Below are 22,357 nucleotides of genomic sequence, written 5' to 3' on the forward strand. Positions count from 1 at the left end.
AATGTATAATTCGATAAACCGATGAAGTGAAGACAATTTATATTCAAAAGGTCAAATTGACTGTGACATCATAATGTTCTGCAAAAACACTTTCCTGACCATAACTCAGGAACAGAAGGGGAGATTGTGTTGAAATTTCACATTTGATGATGTGTTAGTGTCACTAATCTTGAGTGTCCACCTTTAAACTGTGGTGATTGTAGAGATCTTCTGTGCTGTTGGGTTGAGGATGAGTGTGAAGCATCCACGTTTTAGAATTTGGAGCTTCTTTGGAGCAACATCCACATTCAAAGCATTGTCTACAGCTTTATTGGCCAAGACGGTGAACATGTGCCTCTGTTTTTACACGAATACAGTAGACATACAGTTGAACAAGAGAAGCAAGGCTCTTTTATTAAATTCCTTTAAAGTCTCTCACTACATTTATAATGTGTCCGGATGGATATGGCTGTAAACTTCAACCCGACTGTAGGCAGAAGCAGACAACTGCAAAATAGTATTTTTAGTTTCAGAGATGAGATTGTGATGTGGCTGCTGTGACTCCTTTCTGATTAACACATCCCTGCTGAAGGAGTGGCTACCTGCTGTATGCATATATGTGCTTAAAGTGTTTGAGTATGGACGTATTTGCGCACTAGTGAATTTACGCAAGTGTACGTCCTGGTCTTTCTGGTTCCTGTGCGTGCGTGTGTGTGCGTGCGTGCGTGCGTGTGTGTGTGTGTGTGTGTGTGTGTGTGTGTGTGTGTGTGTGTGTGTGTGTGTGTGTGTGTGTGTGTGTGTGTGTGTGTGTGTGTGTGTGTGTGTGTAAATTGTGTTTGTGAGCGTGTGCATTTGGATGTGTGCGTACAAGTCTGTCATCCACCCAATCCCCAAATCAGACGAGCCCCAAACCCTATCGTCATGCTAGCAGATGGCAGCCTAATGAATCATGAGGCGACACACTATCCTTTACTACAGTACATGGTGTAACATGACGTTAACATCACAGAGGCACCGAGAGTTAAATATGTGCCACTAGCAGCAGCCACAGGTGCTGCTTCTTTGTTACATACACAGTATTTTAGATGTGATGTGTACCATGAAGAAATTAGCTGTATTCTGTTTTTCTTCTCGTGCCCTGCAGTTGCCTTTGGTTTGAAATACCCACTACAACTGCTGCGTTGCAGTGTCTCCAATGTAGATAGCGTGTATTCCTATATCAGGGTAATTTCTGGATACATGAAGTTACTGCGAAAATGAGAAACATTTTTCTTTTGAAAGGAAGCGGTGAGCTTTGTGAATAATCCTCCTTGGAGATCCTGTTGCTGACGTAGAAAACTAAAGTAAAAATGAACAACCCTGCTTAAGTGACTATGCCCTGTGTGTATGTTGGTGTGGTTGTGTACCCTATTCTTCTGCAGCTGCTTTGTTAACCTCTTAAACTCACATTGTGAGTATTTGAGTGTGGTTCATACATACAGAAAGTGATTTTCAATTCTAGAGGAGAATCCGAAGTGTCCACTCAAAGCAAACATGCTTTATTCACAAAAAAAAAGTGTATTAAAGCTGCACAGTACATTTAGAATATTTACATTTGATGTAGCAACACAACACTTTGGGCTAAAATATGCTTTTCTGAGATTTACTCAAGTCAAACAATCTTTGTTCATATTTATTATGTGGCCACACAAAGGTTTTTTACTGGCATATTTAGCAGCACACTACTGCGAATAACTGAAAGTTTGGATGAATTAAATTCGTTTTTAGGACCACTGCTTCTATAATACAAGGTCGAGAAGATGCAGGTGTAAAATGTGCAACAGCTCTTTTTAATATATTGTGATGAGTCGTCATCAACATTGAAATGAGAGTATTTATTAACTGCTTTGAAATCTTTTTGAAGACAATATTCCTTCAACTCATACCATACTTTTCTTGATTTAAGTGCTGTTTCTTATATAGCCTTCCCAAACAGCACTCGATTGGACTTCTACAATTCTGTATGTTACAGGTGTCCTTAATACTTAATTTTCAATGGCAGAGAACGCTTTCTTCTCCATGCTGTTGCTTTCCAAATGTGGCATTGCTTTGGCGTACGAAGGCAGACTAGTTTGGTGAATATTCAGCATTTATTGACCGTCATGTGCACATTTAATATGTCGGTGAGAATTTCAGTCCCTCTGGATTATGCCATTACAAGATTATTATTTTGTTGTATTATCTGGTATTCTTATTTGAACGTAATTGGTTGTCAGAGGACAACATGACGGTGGATTTTTAATCAGTGTCAGCTAGCTTTACAAACAAACCACAAACATTCAAGATGTTCACTGACAGCCAACACCTTTGACACACGGCGCTCCTCGATGCTTCAAAACAGCTCGTTATCCAGGAATGCTTGCCATGCCTCCATGCAGCCAACACATGATGTCATGACATGAGGCCCCATTGCAAATAATGGACTATTAAATCCACAACTGAGGGGTCAGCCAGAATTTATGATGCCTCGCTGTTTTATGAGTTTTAGTGCTTACCTTGTCACATTGTCACGGCCTTGTCGTCCAGCACTTCAGAGTGCGACTGTCTCAAAACGAGATGTGAAGAGACAGAGCAGAACCAAACACTCAACGTCTGTCTTTCTTCAAACATCCACTCTCTTCCACCACCGTGACGCAGATACATGGAACACTGTGAAATCCTCTGGTATACTGCCAACCAATGAGTGTGTGTGTGTGTGTGTGTGTGTGTGTGTGTGTGTGTGTGTGTGTGTGTGTGTGTGTGTGTGTGTGTGTGTGTGTGTGTGTGTGACTGTGTTAGTGTGTGTGTGAGTATTGGTGTATGTGTGTGCATGTCCACTCTAGATAACAAAGAATAATGCTCTTGAATTGTGTTGTTTAAGCTCTTACAATTCTTCTAACTGCACATGAGATCAATTTTCCTGTCATGAAAACGTGTCAAAAGAGTAGATGGCTGTAAAATTTTATTCATAACACTCCCTTATCCGGTTTGCATCAGGACACGGTTCCTCCCACTGGGGGATAAATTCTTCAGTTTTACAAGCCCTAAGTCAGATTCCATGTTAATATTTATACAGAATAGATTCGCAAAAGGTAAGTGTGAATAGAGAGCCAAGAACTAAACAAATTAAGGGACTTTATAATCAAAGCATTTGATATGTCAGGTTTTTCTCGCGTCTTTGATGATGACTGTGTTTCAGTTTCTGCTTAATCATTCCTGCTAAACCCACACGCCTTCCCTATTAATTCATTGTACTAGTGTGATTGGATTTATAAACTGTTTCTGTTCCTAATTCCTGTTCATAACATACAGCAGTATTGTACGTCTGTTCAGTTTGTGGTTATGATTGGCCCTTTTAGTGTGCACCTCTTCAGATTTCCATAAATGGAAGTTTTTCTTGACTGCCACAGACACAGAACCTTTGTATTATAGTAAAGTGTTATATTAAATATTTTGAGTGAGCAAAGACCGCAGGTGTAATTTGTCTGTGCTCTAAGTCTCAAGTGATGTAAATGTAAAGTTGAAAAATAAAACCATGCCAGATGAAAAAGAATGAAACAACTTAAATTTTTGTACATATGCAGTAATAATGTATGTAATGCCACAGTGGTCCTGTGATGCATTTTAAACTCCCTGGCCTCTTGAAAGGGAGCTGGTTCATATTAAAGATAGCTATTGAGCCTCTGCTGTATTACCAGTCTAATTTTCTATCTTTTTGCTTCCCATTCTCACCTATTGTCCCTCTGCTCAACATTTGTAAATCCTATAATGATGAAGTGATGCCATTGACTGATTTGCCAATTAATTGGATCATATCATACCGCAGAATGTCGCTTGAAGTGCAAGTCCATTTATGGAAATGAGTTTTGTATGAAACTAGCTGGATAGAAATTGACCATTTGTCAAGCCCTGCTATGCCTGTCAAGCTTTCCATTCCTGCAGGTCACATAACAGTGAAAGCGGTGGCGATTTTTTTTTTCTGCTCAAAATTGTTCGATTTTAAAGCTAGAAGGGCACTTGGAGTGTGCAGACCTCCACCGAGGCCAATAGCACACTCTTCTTTGATATGGAAATCTCCAACCGAGACCATTACATATTTTTGGATATACTGTTTTTACAACTGTGGTGATGAATAACCGTTCTGCTTCTCCTTCACAAAACCACTGTCCCCTGAGTGCTTCATAATGACTGCTGGTTGTATTAAATTCGACCAAGTACATGTGTATCCCAGAGGATTACTGGGATTTCTAAAATGATCTATGTTTTGACACTATTGAACTCTACAACCATCTACTGGACTTTAAGATGTAGCAGGCCAAATGTCTTATCTAGCAATATTAAGGAAAGTAAAAAAAATAATTTCTGGATCTGCCGCGCAATTAGATTCTGCTTAAAAATGTACTGGGTTCTTCCTCGGCCCGTATTACACAATTCCTGCAAGTTTTTCTGTAATCCTGCTGACAAACAAACAAACCACACCAAAAATATAACCTCTTTGGCAGAAGTAATGAGGGGTTCTTCATAAATACAGAGACACAGTGTATCAATTGCGGTTCTCATTTTTAGCCAGCAACTGTTGATTTTGCTAAAATTGAAGTTGCTTGGAGATGTTATCAGCTGTACTTAGTGAGTAAATTAATGTTATCTCCATGAGTTGGTCAGAAATACCGTTTCTCCTGACTTTTAAATGTCATGTTGTTTTGTTTAAAATGAGAATCTTCTAAAATAAGAGACTAAGAATATTTTAAAGTAAGTCATTTCCATAGAATCCAAAGAATTGTTAATAAAACATTAAATAACCTCTATTTCATATCAGTACAGCCTCAATTGGCTTTTTAGCTGACATTCTTAAATCATACGTTTTCACTTTCGATGCAACACGAAGCGGAGCCTTTTAGGATGGAAGACGAGCTGATGACTTTAGAAAGCAGAGTGCGGTCTATGGTAACACCGGTTGTGGTCGCCAAAGTGTAAAATTCCCTAAAGGCGTTAAGGATCAGGACAAGGCTGCTAACGTTAGCATAAACAGCTCCCAGGACTGAAATCTGAAACACCACAAACTGACGTAGTTAGTTAATGACGTGCTCCATGGCTTTGGAAAAAGCACAAACAGCGCGGTTGGCCAGATAGGCTAACAATTGCAGCTTTTGTCAATAAAAACAGTTTTTAATTATTGCTTAAACTCATGCGTGCCGCCCGTTAAAACGGCCGCTCCTGTTATTTTAAATGTACAACCCAAACAGCCGCCGCGCCACACTTCAGGCCACGGTCCTATTTCCAGCACCGAAGCGCATAAAAAAAAGAAATCCTTTTTTGGCAACAGAGAAAAAGCTTTTGTTGTACTTTGCAGCTTCCGTAGCAGCTGATCTTCCACTCCGCGCCGGGCGGCTCGATCAGCTCACCTCTTTTTGTTGTAAATTCACAATGGATGAGGAGAGATTAGCAGTGGAGGTGGAGAAATATCCCAACCTGTGTGACCCACAATCCCATTATCATAAGGACATTAGGCAACTTACCCGTCATTTTGTTTTCTCCATGGTGTGTGTGATCTGCGTGTTTTCAGCTTCACGCAGGTACATTTGGTTCTTGAAAAACCCCAAACAAGACTACATTTAACGCTAGTACATGGCTGGACCATGTATGAAATGGTACAGGAGTGTGGACATAGGTCAGCTTTTGCTGATCAATTGTGTAACTTCATCACCCTGTCGTGCAGCGTTTGGCCGACCAGCGGTGCAACATTATCTCTCCAGCTCTCATTCACTCAGACAGACATTCGCATTTATGGTGTTGGCCTCACTGTTGTGCTCCAGCCAAAAATGACACCACACATATCTTTCTGACGGCAATCTCAATTGCACATAGCTTAAGTATGTGGAGAAATCTCGAGCTTGGCGTGCCTGCTTGGGTATGGTTGTCAAGCTGTGGCTGGACAATCGCTGCATTGGAGAGGGTCTTGGCAGATGGTTAATAAGCCAAAATTGGTCTTCAACATGGAATGCTACAGGCCTTGGTTACACCAAAGCACCCGCAGCGTGGTCAGAGCCCTCCTCCCCCAACACTGAGTGGCATTTTCTCACACATGGCTCAGTCTAATAAACTCTCACAAAACTCTTCCTCTTTCGTTTAAAAATCCAAAGCCAGGCTTAATCTCACTCTGGGAAAATGGCCTGTAGATTCGTGGCTTCTGTCTCATTTTGCTGATCTCTTGTCAGATATTTCCTGTTTAAGTTTTCTTATGGAGCATACAGAAGGTCGACCAGCTAAGGTTTCATATTTACTTTTCACATTTCTGCTCTTCAAAAATACACTGCCCCTGGCCATGAGTGACCTTGCATGCTCGTGCCTAAGCCTGTGTGTGAGTACATAATGTATACAAGTACGTGCGTGTGTGTGTTTGTGTGTGTACATGTTCTTCGTTCTCAGCAGGCTGTGTCCCAAGAGCTACTTACTATAATACCTTATCATACTCATCCTGTCATCAATCTCTTTACCTAACACAGACAAGACCTACCTGTCACACACACACACACACACACACACACACACACACACACACACACACACACACACACACACACACACACACACACACACACACACTGAATCCTGATACAATCACAGGATAGCATTCTCCCTTTGGGCACAGTACCATTATCCTTTCCAGATGGAGTGTGTATTAATGTGTGTGTGTGTGTGTGTGTGTGTGTGTGTGTGTGTGTGTGTGTGTGTGTGTGTGTGTGTGTGTGTGTGTGTGTGTGTGTGTGTGAGTGAGAGAGAGAGAGAGAGAGAGAGAGAGAGAGAGAGAGCAGGAAGGGGTTAAAATGGTTAAAACATTTGGGGAAGGCAGGAACCATGCTGGCTCTGATCCCGCCCCCTTTCTCAGCTCTGACCTCACTCTTAAACTTGTTCCCCTTTATGTGTGATGCACACACACATGCACACACACACACACACACACACACACACACACAGACACTTGCTCGGTCACATGCCTACACACACGCTCGCTCACTGACGCACACGCTCGGTTACTCAGACACACAGCTTGTACAGATCTGTGCACATTCTGTGAGGCGCCCAGCCAAAAAAAAAAAGAAAAAGAAACACACATTGAGAGGACAGGGCTACTGTGACAGACCGGAGCAGGAGAGCAAGTTTGCCTAGGGAAAGGAAAGGTCTCTGTTTGCTCTGTGATTAAAGGTATAGCAGCCAGAGGGGATAGGAAGAAGCAGAGAGAAACAGAAGAAGAGCGAGAGAGGGAGAGGGAGGGAGAGGGAGCCGACAGACAGAAAGGGAGAGGGGGGAGAGGGCAACAGCGTTGCGCCGCATTTAGACCCGGAGCAAAGACGAGATGTACATGGGGGACCGATTAATGGAGCTCTGCTGAGTGATGAAAACCTCTTTCTACAGCCTGCAAGGCAGACGGACAGGCAGCCGGGAGAGTGCAACTCTGAACAATTCAGGTGCTCAGGACGGAACACGCTCCAAATTTATACACATCATTCAAGAGAAAGCAGATTTTCACCAGCATACAGGAGCGATAGATTGCATCGTCCTGGCTCTGCTCGGGTCCTAGAGCTGGTGTCCAGTCCTGCCAGAGGTAATGAGAACTCCTGGGAAGCCGTGGAGAGCCGGACAGCCCGACAGAGCGAGACAGACGAGGAAGCGGGCCGGATTTTACAGGGATGAGAGTGGCCACAAGCTGAGGAGAACCAAGAGAGGGAGAACAGCGGAGCCGCCGAGAAGAGGAGGGTGAGGACGAGTTAAAGAGAGTAGGCTAAAGAAGGATGAGTGTGCCGACGAACTGTGGGTTCTGTTACTCTGTGGAGCGGAGTATCACTGTGCGGAGTGGGAACATATGGGGATCGCCGTGCGCTGTCAACAGACCTATTGACATCATACAGAAACGCAGGCGGTAATTAAGAGCTACCTCATTCACTCTCAGTCCTTTTGTTTCACTATTTGTTTCCTGTCTCCTTTCATCTCTCTAACACGCACACATTAAAATGCCCATGTGCATGTGTCACTGCACAGATTTACAGTGTGTTGTATGAAGTTGGGGGGGGGGGGGGGGGCTCTTACTGAGGTCAAAGTTGATTTCTTTTCAGGAAATAGCTTTAACTTCAAATACCTAATATATACAATCCCTTGCAGAGCATCCGTGATGGATGTTTATATTCTGTTAGTTGTAACAGAAAAATGAATATCCTACAGCATGCTGCAGTATACCGGACGTTCTCTACTGAGTTTAAAGAATGTGAGCATGTCTTGTATCAGCTGCAATATTTACAAAAACATGATTTTGTCCTTATCAGTTGTTTTGGTCCATATCAGCATTTCCCAAAATACTTTTTTTTTTTAATCATATTTCCTTTTGACCACAGGTGTAGTCTCCTGTTTTGTCAGAGTGGACACTGTTCCAGGGGAGATTTCTTTTTTTTATTATTAATTCTCAAAACACACTAAATTAATTTTCACGCTAAAGACATGTTGCAGCTGTTAACAGGTCACATAAGGGAACGATATGAAAGTCATGGCTTTTGGATTGTTTGAATTTAGAATTATGTGAGGGTTAAAAAAAAAAAAAAACACCTTCAGGTAGCCGAATCAACTTTTTGTCATTTTATGTAGCTCAGGGAAATATGGGAACAAGCTGTACAGAAGTCGAACTGTATTTTTAAATGTGTTGGAGATAAAATTACCTGAGATACAGTGCTTGCACTTGACATTTTATAAACTAGCTACATAACATATTTGAATCTAAGTAAGGTAAAGAGTTTTAAAGCTAAGCATGTAGTTGTTTTTTGTTATTCACTTAAAAAGCACCTTTTAAAATGTTTTTGTTTTAAAACATTTTTTTTATTGACTTTCAATTTCATCGATGGGGCTACTTTTGTTGTGGATAAGTCAGTTAACAGTGATTTCAGAGAGATTGATTTTTCATGGTGGTTTAATTAATTTACAGATTTTTGCCTTTGTAATTTCTATCCAGTCTATGACAGCATCTTTTGAACGTTTTCCTTCATAATCTCTCATGATATGTGAGGAGTCATTCACACATACGAGACAAATAAAGCATGCGTGTGACTTTGGTGCTGTGCATACATCCTGCACATTATAAGAAATCCATTTTGTTCACTGCATAATAAACAGGATTTTTTTTTTCTCAATTAAGTATATGGGCCTGAGATGTGGCTTTAATGCTGCTGTCCTTTACACAAATATTCTCACAGGAAAAGTCCTGCATGAGTTTTGCAGCTTCACACATAATCCTCAGTGCCAGCAGGGAGGCTCTGAGGGAGGACTCTGAGATAAAGTCCTGTTTACATTATCGTCTTCTGTGCCTTGTTTCTCAGACGGGATCTTTGTTTATCAGATGTAATTCAGAACATTTGTGAGCACTGGCGATTTTAAAGGGCAGTTGTCCTTTCAATTTAATGCCTCTCAAGACCCATGCCAAGAAATGTAATTAACTTCTGCTCTTAAACAAGTGAAATCTCCTCCGTAGCCAAAATTTTAAATGGTGATGCTTAAGTATATAAATGTCAGACAATTACTCACTATCCTAGTGCTCAGATCACTTCCTCCTGTGGAGCTAAAAAGCAGTCCGTGAATGATCTGCCCGCTTCATCACAACTTTATGACCTGTGGTCTTTGTTGAAGAAGATCTTTCGTGTGCCCAGGAAGAGGAGTCACAGACTGGGCAGGGAGTTTTATTTGGTTGATTTACTGATCTCCCGAACTACACCAGTGATGCTGATAGAAGAGCAGACTTTGGATGAGCCATGTGAGTCTCTACCACCATTTTATTCTCTCAAAGACCAGTGATAAGTAGTGTAAGGAGGGTAGAGATTATCAATGCTCGTTTTGGGAATCTATTAATATCACATAGTCAACAAGGAGACACTCCTTTTAAGCATATCCATTTTAAGTATATAACCTTTCTTTTTTGTACCTTATTTTTACCTTCTTACTTTTTTGTTTTCTCCCTGTCCAAGGCATCTGCTGATCTAAATAAAGTAGAGCACATTTCTGTGTATAAAATGACATACAGAGAGCCAGTGTAGGCCCTCCAACATGTCAACCAGAGCTCTATTTCTCTATAAAATGTACTCACGCATGAGTGCATTCTCACGTAGGCATGAGATAAGCTGAAAAGATTAACCTGTATGGGAAGAAATAATATAAATCTGCAACTTTTGACAACAAAGACCAAATATAGAGTGTCTCAGGTGCTGTCTGTGCTTGATTTAAAGGTCAATTATCTCAGTTAACTGCAGAAGACAACAGACAGATAAAAGTAGGCCTTCTACTTCAGATGCATGTGTGCCAAGATTGTGCATGACTTTACGTGCCTGTAATCACAACAGCTAAAAGTGCTGATGTGTTGAATGCATCCCCTCTCAATGCATGCCATACTACTTTAATTTCAGGATGAGTGGTGACAGTTTATTTTGCCCAGTGGTGGTTATTGGTTTCTCTCTTGCCCGTAAAGGTAACACCTGTTTTTCCGAAAAGAAGACAGATATATTTCCTTTAAATCTCTGTGATGATAGCAGCTTTTTGGCTTTGATGTATTTATCCTTTGATTTAAATTGTATGAACATGAAATTGCCTTTAGGCTATGAAAGCAGCCTGGAAGACACATTTAATCTAACTATATTTGCCAGCTTAAAGCCCCATGATCTTGGATAGGAATGCACCAATCCCATGATTGGGTATCGGGTGCGTTATTCGTGCATCTGTACTCATAAAAATTCTCCAGTTCAAAGCACCGAGGGCCATTTTACAGCAACATTATGTTTACCTCGTGTTGGCTGAGCGGGTAGGTGGAAAAAGAGAATTGTCAACAGATTGTAGATACTTTAAGATAAGGGATAACAAAAGTAGAGCACATTGCAAGTTCTGCTGTTAACTTGTCTAGATAAGTTGTGTGAAACTGTTTTTGTAGCACAAGGAATTTTGTAAGATATCTAAAGAGCCAACAACAATGAAGAGTGCAAGGAGCGTGCTAATGTGAGAAACGTCATCGACCAACTTTGTAGTACATTGTTCTTAATGACTGTTTGATGAAACAGGATCTTGCTGGATCCCATGTATGAGCTTTACGTTTTGAAAATATCTTGTTAACAGCCTGTTGCAGGACATTTTGGTCTTCAGCTTCACCACTGATATTTGGACCAGCAGTCTGCCCTATGTCTTTCATTAACTTCACTGCGCAGTGAAATGGTGTGGACTTTACTCCCCAGCGAGTCGTACCAGCCAAGCTATAGTGAGGTGGGCCTCAAAATGATTGCACATATTATGCCAGCTATCATTGCATTGTAGAGTATGGTAGAAATACTCCATTATTCTTAAGTACTTCTATCAATACTCTGTATCAGTAAGTCCCAAACTTCTTGGCCTGAAAAAAGTGGTGACAGTGGCGGAATTCTTTTAGGAATGGCGATGTTGATTGGCAAGTCAGTACACCACTTTCCTATTGATTGGATTGCCTTCACATTTTGTACAGTTTGACGTGCATGGTCCTCCGTGAATGAACCCTAATGACTGGAGATCCCTTGACCATTTCCTCAAGTGGCAATTTGCTGTGTGTTAACTTTGGGGATTCCTTCCCTTTTCATCTAGCCCCCCCCCCCCCCACACACACACACACACACACACACCCCATAAGGTCAAATTTTCAATTGTTCAACAAATACAATACCTGCAAAACTAATCTCAATCAAATCAACCCCAGCTTGTATTATATTTTTTTACCTGTTAAATAAACATCAGTGTGTATTAGAACTCTTAGTTTAAAATTGCTGTTATTTGCTTCACAACAAATCACAGAAACTGTTTCTGGATGTCAGATTGAAAATTCAATTAAATAAAAATTAAATGCTCCATTAGTTTGAGGCATTTTACTTTTCTCCTCTGCTATCCAAACCATTTACAGCCTGCGATGTCTCCACAGGCTATTGATCTAATTTCCCTCAACGCTGTCTGCCGCTGGCCAAGTTCAGAATGAAGCGGCAATGACACGGAGCATTATGCACTTATGACAGTGAGGAAAGAGATGGAAAACTCTTAAAGATTATTTCTAAATAAACCACTGACAGCAAATACAAGTGTGGCCCTTGTTGGGTGTTTCTGAGTGAGCAAGTGATTTATGCACAGAGCAATTTAATATGAATTAGGAGTCTTACAAAGCTGACAGTCTTGGCCGTTTGCATGTGAGTGAGGTAAAGTTGAGTTTTAAAAGTACATTTTTTAGCAAGCCAATACTCTCTCCTGTCAGTTCAACCTGGGAGGGGAGGAGGGGAAAAGAGAAATCTTCATCTGAATAATTGATCAAAATCTCCAAGTGTGAATGTTGGACCCACTTGGATGCTTCGGACTCCAACTCCTGTCAAGTCCTTTTATTTTCTCTCTTGTTACAAATAATTTTAACACTTAAACTTTTGTCTGCGCGATAGGTACCCAACACTTGTGCCAGAGGTCAACTACTATCTAAATTTGCAGTGCAGTCATGATAAATATATCCAAGCTCTTGTTCTCCAAGTACTTGTTTGCAGAAATGATTAAGTCATCCCGTGCCCTCCACAGAGCGTAACTCTCACTCATCTTGGCAAAGCAGAGCAGGCGTCTCAGCCAAAAGGCATTTTGTTGTAATAAATGTGTCTAAAAGTGTTTCCAAAGCATTTGTTAAAAAAACCATCAGTGGCTTCTAATGAAGGTCTGGGCCACAGGGAGCGTGATGGAACTTTATTTATCCAGCTCACAGACAGGGGGAACATGTCCACTGGTGTTGGGTTGCTGGCTTCACACAGACACACACACACACACACACACACACACACACACACACACACACACACACACACACACACACACACACACACACACACACACACACACACACACACACACACACACACACACACACACACACACACACAGATACTGCACATACATGGGCCGTGATGTTTGGTTTTTACCTGTGGACATGAACGCACTCAAATACAATCTATGGTGTTGGGTTGGTTCGTGATGTTCAGCGTGTCTGAGGGTTTGCAGTGTGATACATTTTATAGTTTGAATACTCCCCCCAAAATCCCACAACGTTACTGTCCAGTGATGAGCTTCCCAGACATGACCACACAGGAATCACTTTTTGACAGATGGACTGCGCATTGGTGTGCTTGTGTGGATTTGTGCAACTCTGTGTGCTATGCAAAGGTAGAAAAGTTAAGGCTTTTGTCTTGTGACAGGGTCAAGAAGCAAAACGTGGGCTGTATGTCCACCCTTCATTACAATGGGTTTTTCATCTTTTTTTAATACAGAGAATAAGCATTACTTTAGTTACATTTTAGATATTACATATTTCAGTTGACTGAATTTGTGTTCACATCACTTTAGTACTTGTTGGGTAACATCTTTGTAAAAAGAAAATTCGATAAAACTTTGTGTAATATGTAAATTTAAATCCACATTTAAAGTTCAAAAAGTTTGTTTTTGTTCCGTCATAATAGCTGCCAGCATGAGGAAAATTCAGGGTTTTTCAAAACAATTTGAATAACCTGATTCTTTTAGTTTTGCCCTGATGCTGTCTCAGATTTTTTCAAAATGTTACTCAGCACTGTAACTGTAGACACTGAGGAAACACTCAGGTAGGCATGCCAACAGTTTCCGTCCACCTTAAAAAAAAGTTGCAGATCTGTAATAGGTCATTGTGGAGCGATGCGGAGAGCAGGCGTTAACTGGGTGGAACAAACTAAAGTTGTGAATGATTGAACAAAAGGGGGATCATGACTTAACCCTCGTGTTGTCCTTGGGTCAAAATGACCCGCAGCTGTGTTCAACCAAGTTCTATTTTATTTCTATATTTTTATATTTTTGGGGGATTTTTTTGGTTTAAAGAAACCCTCACAGCATCCTTGTCACCAATGACCCCCAAAAATATGAAAATATAGAAATAAAATAGAACTTGGTTGAACACAGCTGCGGGTCATTTTGACCCAAGGACAACACGAGGGTTAACTGTATCTGTTCCTGCCTGAACTACCGTGAAGCTCCATTAGTGTTTCAGGTGATATGAACTTCATTGGGAAGTAAAAAGAACCTGTCTGAATTTACAGTGTCAGAATCTTACATCCAAGGGCAAGGTTTTACATCGTCAGAGAGAGTGGGGAGATACTAAAAGTTGTATCGTCTTGCCATCGGGCATCATGGAGAGTGTACTCTTGTGTTTTTACACAGTCTGTAAATGACCCTGATGAAAGCCCTGTCCCAAATTGTTTTTTTTTTTTAAACATTCAAGTAGAACCTGCTTCACAGCTGTTTGTTAGAAGAATCAAAACTAACATACACATTAAAAAGAAGTGAAAGTAACTATGGAAAAAAAACTGCTTTTTTTTTTTTTTTTTTTTTAATCCCTCCCCAGTGGCAGTGCCTAAATGTTGCCGACGATTCTATGCCAATTAATTATTGGTATTAAAAGAAAAAGTCATATAAGATTACTTTGAGAACAAAGAAGTATCTAAATATTATCCGTATTGAAACTGTAAAAAGTTTACTTATGACTCACTTAATTTATGCTCTATATATTGAGTTAATTTAAGGGTCCAGAATCCTTAACAAGTGTCATTATGTGTCTCTTTTCCCCACATGATGTCTGATGTTTCTCTGGTCTACTCTCTCTTCAGGACCCTTGACTAATAATACCTGAATACCTGATCATGTTACAGCGTTTTTATAGACCTGCTGCTTGAACCTTTCTGAACCTTTTCTCTCCTCCCCCCCTCGCTTGCTCTCTTCATGCCTCTTCTTACCTTCAGACCCACCACTCATTTCCTTTTCCCTCCAATTCCTCAGCTTTCACTTCACTGTTTTCTATCGTGCGCTATGTGATCCTAGAGGATAACACAGACTGGAGTCCTTAGTGTGAACGTGTGTGTGTTTATAGATAGATGAAGACTCTCCTGTGGCTTACTCTAAATCTCCTCTGGTGTCTAACCCACCACCACCACCACGGTGGTCACTCTGTTGTCTTTTAAACAATTGTGTAATTGCACACATGGAGGATTTTTTTCCATGCATTGGCACATTTATTTAGGATATAGTGTATTGTATACCTCTGACCCACTGTTCACTTGCAGTCTAAACAATGCTCTACAGAGTAAAAGAGTGCAGTATGTACAACATGAAGGATATCCTAAACTATCCACACATTATTCTGCAGTTTTAAAATTCACTTAGGGAAAGACAAACAGCAGTGTTTGAACCGAAGGAATGCATTTGCTCTGTAAGATTAGTCATCCAAGTCCAATTTCTTAGAAAAGGCAAAAAAATGCAAGAATTTCTCAACAAATTCAGCACACTGAAAATGTTGGCATTGTTGCAGCAGGTTTTGTATTTAAAAAACGAACTGTAGATTTTTAGAAAAGAGAGGAAAAACATGGACAAATCCATTTTTCTTCTCGCTTTCTGCCACTGATTGATCCATAATCCCCTGGAGCTGATCGGATCATCTTCCTGTTCGTGATACTGTTCCTCCCCAGTGCTTATATTGTAGCAATTGATTGATGATTGTCAGCGAGTATCCTAGGCAGCCACTTCGCACTGTAAATTGTATCTGGGGTCAGCACCCAGAAGTACAGGCGTCATGACGGCGTTGTATTGTTTCTCAAAAGAAAGACCTGAGGAAGAGGGCTGTATTCTGGGATGGTAATTACAGCCGTAGCAGGGGGAACATGGAGAGTTTAAGAGTACATATACATATAATAGTAGCTTCATACACACACACACACACACACACACACACACACACACACACACACACACACACACACACACACACACACACACACACACACACACACACACACACACACACACACACACACACACACACACACACACACACATATACAGTTAAGACTTTTTTTTCTGTCACTTGCTTTTGCTGCTCTGAGTTTAAGAGAAACTGTACAGTACAACTGTGACCACACACATTTTAATTGACAGAACAGCTGCTAGTTTTGAAAGAAAACAAATACAAACTAATATAAATCAATACTATATTTAATTTAAAAAAAACATTACATCTTATTTTATGAAATAAAATCATTATGTCCCTTAAACTAGCTAACTCTTACTTCATAGAGGAAATGATAGGTTTTCATCATCCTATGTCTGTGTCAACAGAAGAAACAATGCAGTCTTTTTCACATCACTGGCTCTATACAAACTTAATCTCATAATTCCATTCATTTGCTGTATAAAAAGGTCAGTGAAGTGGTTCTGTGTTCCTGCCTTTCTGTTGTGTCAGATACATCAGGTCCTTTTCTTTTAAAACCTGTTTTCACTGCCTGATTCTGAACAATGGCTATACATTTGTTTGCAGTTGCATCATGTGTATACTTAGCTTTCATTTAGACACTAAGAGACTGATTTACTGGTTCTGTTTTTGTTGGCCGTGAGGTGATACAATAACAGAAAGGTTATTGTTTGTGTTGAATGCTTGGAGAGGAATCGACAGCATGTATAGCCCACAGTGACTGTATGCAGGGTTTGATGTTTCCTTCATGTTTTTAGGATAATAAGTCAGGTACGAACACAGGCACAGAAACAGTGAGGGCTGGGAGCTAAATTGATTGTTTTCATTTTTATTTCTGCAAAAGTTGTACTGCTGAAATCCTTAATATAACAGTTAATTATTTTGGGAAATATACGTCCTTGCTTTTTTTGCTACAAGTTAGATGAAAAGCTCGCTATGCTTTGTTTAAAGGTTATAAAATCGGCCTCCTAGCACCTCTAAACTTCACTAAAGAACTTCTATTATTAGCCAATAATTACTCTGGCACATAGCCTCCCATTAAACAGCAAATTGTTGTTTTAACACTACAGGTTTTGTTTGTTTCCATTTTTAATGCTAAGCTAAGGTAACTCTTATGTACCCGTAGTTTCATATTTTAAACATGTTAAACATTTGATCCTTTTTGAAACGGTGCCAACAGACAAAGGACATTTTTGAACATCACAAGAGAAACTCGATTTTGTAATCATTCATCGAACAAATATTAAGACGTAATATTCTTGTAGAAAAAGAAAGTACACCTTTGGCCTCAGAAGCTAATGTTGTTCCCGTCATCAGAATAAAACCTTCCTGTAGGTGTTGCATAATTGTCATCAGTCTCTGAAATCAGTTTGCTGACATATTTGACTACTCTTCCATGCAAAATTCCTTCAGTTGCAAGATGTTTGAGGGTTTTCTTTTTGTACTGTCTGTTTCAAGTCCCTCCACAAAATTTCAATGGGACTGAAATCTGTGCTTTTTTTCTTTTTGAGCCATTCTTCGGTGGATTTGCTCGTGTGTTTAGAATTAATATCCTGTTGAAAGGGTCACTTCTGGTTCAACTTCAACTGTTGGACAGATCTCCTCACATTATCTTCAAACACTCTCTGTTATGATGCCGAATTCGTTGTTGAATCATTGACTGCAAGCTGCCAGGTTCCTGAGGCAATGGATTTACAGCCGAAGAGAATTTTATACGGTGTGGGATGGGGATAAGGCAGTTGTGAACTATTGTAGGTATAATGTCTACACATAAACACATACCACCTGCATATGGTTGCTGCGCGGCCAAATACAATAATATGATGTCACAGGAAAAGAGACGGGGGGGGGCAAGACAAACAAGCAGGGTGGTCCTGCCTCTGTGTGAAGGGCCACAGCATTATCAGAACAAAAACAACATCACAACATTTCTCCCAAAACACAGGGTGACTCCTGTCCAATGTAATAATTCCTCACCGTGGATTTCTGATGTCGTCAGATTTACCTCCTCCGTTCATTCTTTACATTGTTCTGAGTGTTGAGCTACAGGGTGTGGACTCTCAGCTGCTGGTGTGAACTTTGTGTTCTCAATAAAGCCAATTCTAATCTTTGTTTGGTTCAGAACATCTTTCATGTATCATATATGCAGCCTTGATTATAATGCTTAAACACAACAGAAGAAGATAAAAAGTTTATCTTTCACCCTTTTACTTCTTTTGTTTCACTCATCGTCACGTAATAGAAATAATTTTCAAATCGTTCAAGGCGTCACTAAGATGACATCTGTCTTACATGTAATGCTCTCCACCTTCGTTTAAATGTCTTTTGAAAAAATGGCTGAGCTGAGTTGGCTCTGGTGTCACTAATTCTACCTCTGGCTGTGTCACGCAAAGGCCTGGGAATGATGAATGAAGGTTCAGATGACAGCTTGCCCTGGTTTACAGGCCTATCTTGCTCTTGCTCTATGGCTCTCTCTCCCTCTGCCCCATAGCTCCTGTATTTTAATGCTCCCCAGATGGGATTGACGTTGCCATGACAGGCGGTGACGCAGGCGGGGTGTCAAGTATCAGGGCCACTGACAGGTTACCATCAATCACACTTCTTACCAGCCAGCCACTTAAATAACAAACACCGTAACACTTCTCTTTATTTTTTTTTTTTTTTTTTTTTTTTTTTTTTTTTTAAGTCTTTGCTATTCCCAGGAACGTAGGCTCCAGCTTTAAGTAAGTAGTTGTGTGTGTGTGTGTGTGTGTGTGTGTGTGTGTGTGTGTGTGTGTGTGTGTGTGTGTGTGTGTGTGTGTGTGTGTGTGTGTGTGTGTGTGTGTGTGTGTGTGTTTGCTTGTGTGTGTACATGTGTGGCCGCCTTTGAAGCAGATTTGAATGAAGCCCAGTGTGCAAAAGCAGATGTCAGATGAGGATGGATCTGTCTAACTATATCCAATCCCGAAGTAGTGTTTCAACTTGCTTGTTAACTTTTACAGTAGATTTCTTTACCTTTTACTTTTTGTCTGTCTTACTGCTTCACAATGATTCAATGTTTTAAACTTTTGACTCTTTTTAGGTCAACATTTCCATCTTTCTACACAATTTGGTTGCTTAAATATCATTTTTAAAAGTCTCATTGTAGAAAATAACAAAATTAGTGAAAGTTTTTGTCCAACAATTACTTTTATTAAACAAAGAAATTCATAAAACTGTCAAAAAAGTGCATATACCCCAAGGTGATACCTGCAAAACAGTCCTTTTGTCTGAACAAGCACAACGATATATAATGATAAAAATGTTTTAGAGAAGACAATAACTTTTTTTTTTTTTTTTAAGTTGTGCAGAATATTTTTGTTATGTCCACCAGCCGAATAGGCTTTACAGTATATTTCAGGTTTTGCATTTTGGGATATCCACATTGGCCAATTCCTGTAGTTTCCTCAAAGCCCAGTAGAGGGACACTGACCACAGAGTGACTGACTAGATTAAATTCAATTCTCCAGGCAGCACCAATTGTTCACATCAACCATCATTCACTAAGAAGTTTATCTGGTGTATTATTAAACAACACTCTCCCACGGAGCAGGATTATTAAAAAAAAAAAAAAAAAATCCCACCATGTTCTTTCTGGTTTTGTTGCTTGTGGCTGAGAAATGGAGACACAGGGGCGAGGGAGGGTGTGAGGCAAGCACAGAAGTGGTGGGTGGGTGCGACTGGTTGGCATGTGAAAGACACGAAGACAATGGAGTCATTTTAAAACCAACCATCCAAACAGCCACGGAGCTTCTATGGGCGCTTCCGGTCCGGACAGCGTGCACACTAAGCCTGAACGCTGACCTTTGACCTCTTAGACACACAAAATGTGTCAGTTGACATATTTAGTACACATGTTGTAAATTGTATGCTTAAGGATCAGGCACAATGGAAGTTTAAAAAAAACGTTATGTAAGAGTCTGGTTTCACACTCGGTTCCCTTTGACGTCATTAGAAACTAAAAACTATAAACAGGTTATAAATTTTTTCTGAATGAATCTAAACAATGGAAAAAAAAATAAATTCTACCACTAGAAATGTACTTGTAAAAAACATTCATTAGACAGACTGTTAAATCTGTGGAGGTGTTTTATTACACATGGAACATAACACCAACAGCAATACAAAAAAAGAGCTTAAAATGGTATCAACACTTCTCTATCACAGACAGACGCTGTGTTTTTTTTGGAATTATTGTTTGAATTAATTGTTTATTTGGATCCCCATCAGTTGTTACCATGGCAACAGCATCTCCTGGCTTTTATAATTCTGTGTGAATGGAGGTTCTTTTTCTTCATTTCAGGAAGAACGTTGTGATTTGTACTATTGGAAATCATGCGAGGCATATTGATTGGTATGAAAAAAAATACTATAGTATTGTGTCTGTGGGTGCATTGGTACACAATAAACAGTCTGGTGTCGTGAGTGAGCCAGGATTATGTGCTCACTTCCCCACGCTGAACTCACAACAGCTGAGTGAGAGATAAAGAGAAGAGAACTGGAAGTGAAATAGTGGCAAGGGAAAAACGTAGGCGATATTTTGATCTGTGATCTAATTTTAGCTCGGCATCGGCCTCAAATAGAAACGTCCCCATAAATATTCATGAATGGATGGAAGAATCTGCTGCTCTGTGATGCGGAGGAAGCAGAGAGGGGAGCACGCTGTATCCTACCTGACACTATTTTTAGCTGCATCGTTGCCACTTTCGATCTATTCCGCTGGGAGGCACGGATGAGGCTAAATTTAGACAGAAGCGCGCGGTGCAAAAACAAAAATAGAAATGGATTTATTGTCAGAGCACGTGGGAACAGCTACTGGTTGCAGCAGCAGCATCATTAGTGACGACAGAATGCGATATGGAGTAAACAGGAAAGAGGAAGAGTGGGGAGAGGGGTGAAGCTCGGAGCTACCTGTGTTCTGGTTCTGGCTGGGCAGGGATGATGTGTGTGCTCACAGATGAAAATACACATACATGCACGTGTGTAACACTGCACTACTGTGGCACATTGTTGACTTTATTCACACCATATAAATCCCAAATGTTTCTGTCAAAATCGTGATATCCTTGATGCACGCTATCAAATTCACGTTTGGCAATTTTGAACTCCACTAAACTCCAGCCTCAAGCTCCAGTGATATGCCTGAGAACAGGCTGCACTTTCTTCCTCTGTGAAATTTTTGTCACTCCCTCTTTGCCTGTTCACCGCTGCCTTACTTCTCTCTCCACCCTCCTTTAACCCCACTGTCCTCACTTCCTCTCTACTGTATGGTGCAGTGGGCGTGTCTGAATCTGTCACATGAATGGAGGTTACATAACAGCCAGTAACACACCAAAGTCTTGAACTCATGCAGCATCCTAGGAGGGTAGCTGGGTGAGTGGTGGGTGAGGTGTGTGTGTGTGGGGGGGGGGGGGGGGGGCTGGAGGAAAGAGCGAGATGAGAGGAATGAATGGGATTCTTGCATACTGCCATCAATGCATATCTGCTGTCAGCCTGGATATTTCACTGCATTCAAATGGTCATATTAATGACTTTAAAGCAGCATTTTTTTTTTTTAACAGCAGCAAAGCTCTAGGAATGGTGATGTTGGTCCACCGCTTTGGTTCAGACTGAAATATCACAGTAACTATAAGGGTGCAAATATAATGGGTGCAAAAGTTTGACATTCATGGTCCCTTTAGATGAAACTATAACTATCTTTGGTAATCCGCCGCCCCCATATAGCTGACATTTTCGGGTTTGATTGAGATATCTTATGTTGCAAAAACTATTGAATGATTTTCGATGACATTTGGTATAACCATCAGTCACACTGGAAATCCCGATCTTGCAATCACAATAACTAATGCATATTCAACCAATCAAATTTGCAAAATCCAGCAATTTCCATACAATAAATGTCCTTAATAGAAGCTCTGCTGAAGGTACTGTTTTGTAAAGCTACGTCACATTTGTGGCGGAAGAATTTGTTTTGTCACTTTGAGCCCATTGTGCTTTAAATTCAGAACATTTTTATAAAGAGAGAACTCAAATATTTCCAACATAAAATTTTACAAGTTGCATCGTAGTTTTTGAGAGAAATGTAGCATCCTTTGAATTGTAACAATCCCAAAATGACTCTGCAAAGTCATGAAGGAACTCCATGTCCACCCCCAAAAAATGTGTAATAATTGTTGTAATTTCTTCACTTTCCTTATAGCAGCTTTATCAGTTGCTGATTTTTGTTTGTCCAATAGTTGTTTTATGACCAAATTCCTGCAAATCCGATGACATCCCCATCATGCCTGGCTGTCCTTTGTGCAGGGAGCTTGTTAATGTCATTCATTACACTCCTGTGCTCAAGTCAAAATATCATTAACATGTGTTCTGTTGCATTGTCTTAATCAAATCAGATAATAGGTATCTTGTAAAGAAAGACCTTACACGTCTGCACAGTGCATTTACTGCTGTGTTATTCAGTACTCTAACTGTAATGATGTTCTGATGTTGTGTTTTATTATTTATTTCATTGTTAGG

General features: G+C 40.3%; 1 protein-coding gene across 4 annotated transcripts in view; it reads left to right on the plus strand.

Annotated features, from left to right (window-relative positions):
* The window catches only part of pde4ca (phosphodiesterase 4C, cAMP-specific a), a 42,911-nt gene that overhangs the window by 5,645 nt on the left and 14,909 nt on the right, over nt 1-22,357 (plus strand). For 2 of the 4 annotated variants that reach the window (XM_069706032.1, XM_069706034.1), the window contains exon 1: nt 7,437-7,752. The exons of 1 other annotated variant lie outside the window; for it this stretch is intronic. In XM_069706032.1, the coding sequence (XP_069562133.1) occupies nt 7,604-7,752 (149 nt within the window). In that variant the 5' untranslated portion in view covers nt 7,437-7,603. Of the gene's footprint in view, nt 1-7,436; nt 7,916-22,357 lie in introns of those variants that run through there. One more of the 4 variants, XM_069706033.1, reaches the window with a different exon arrangement.

This window comes from Brachyistius frenatus, unplaced genomic scaffold (assembly GCF_029030835.1).
Source record: "Brachyistius frenatus isolate BFR_SWC_R1_liver_20210118 unplaced genomic scaffold, ASM2903083v1 Contig_61, whole genome shotgun sequence".
NCBI lineage: Eukaryota > Metazoa > Chordata > Actinopteri > Embiotocidae > Brachyistius > Brachyistius frenatus.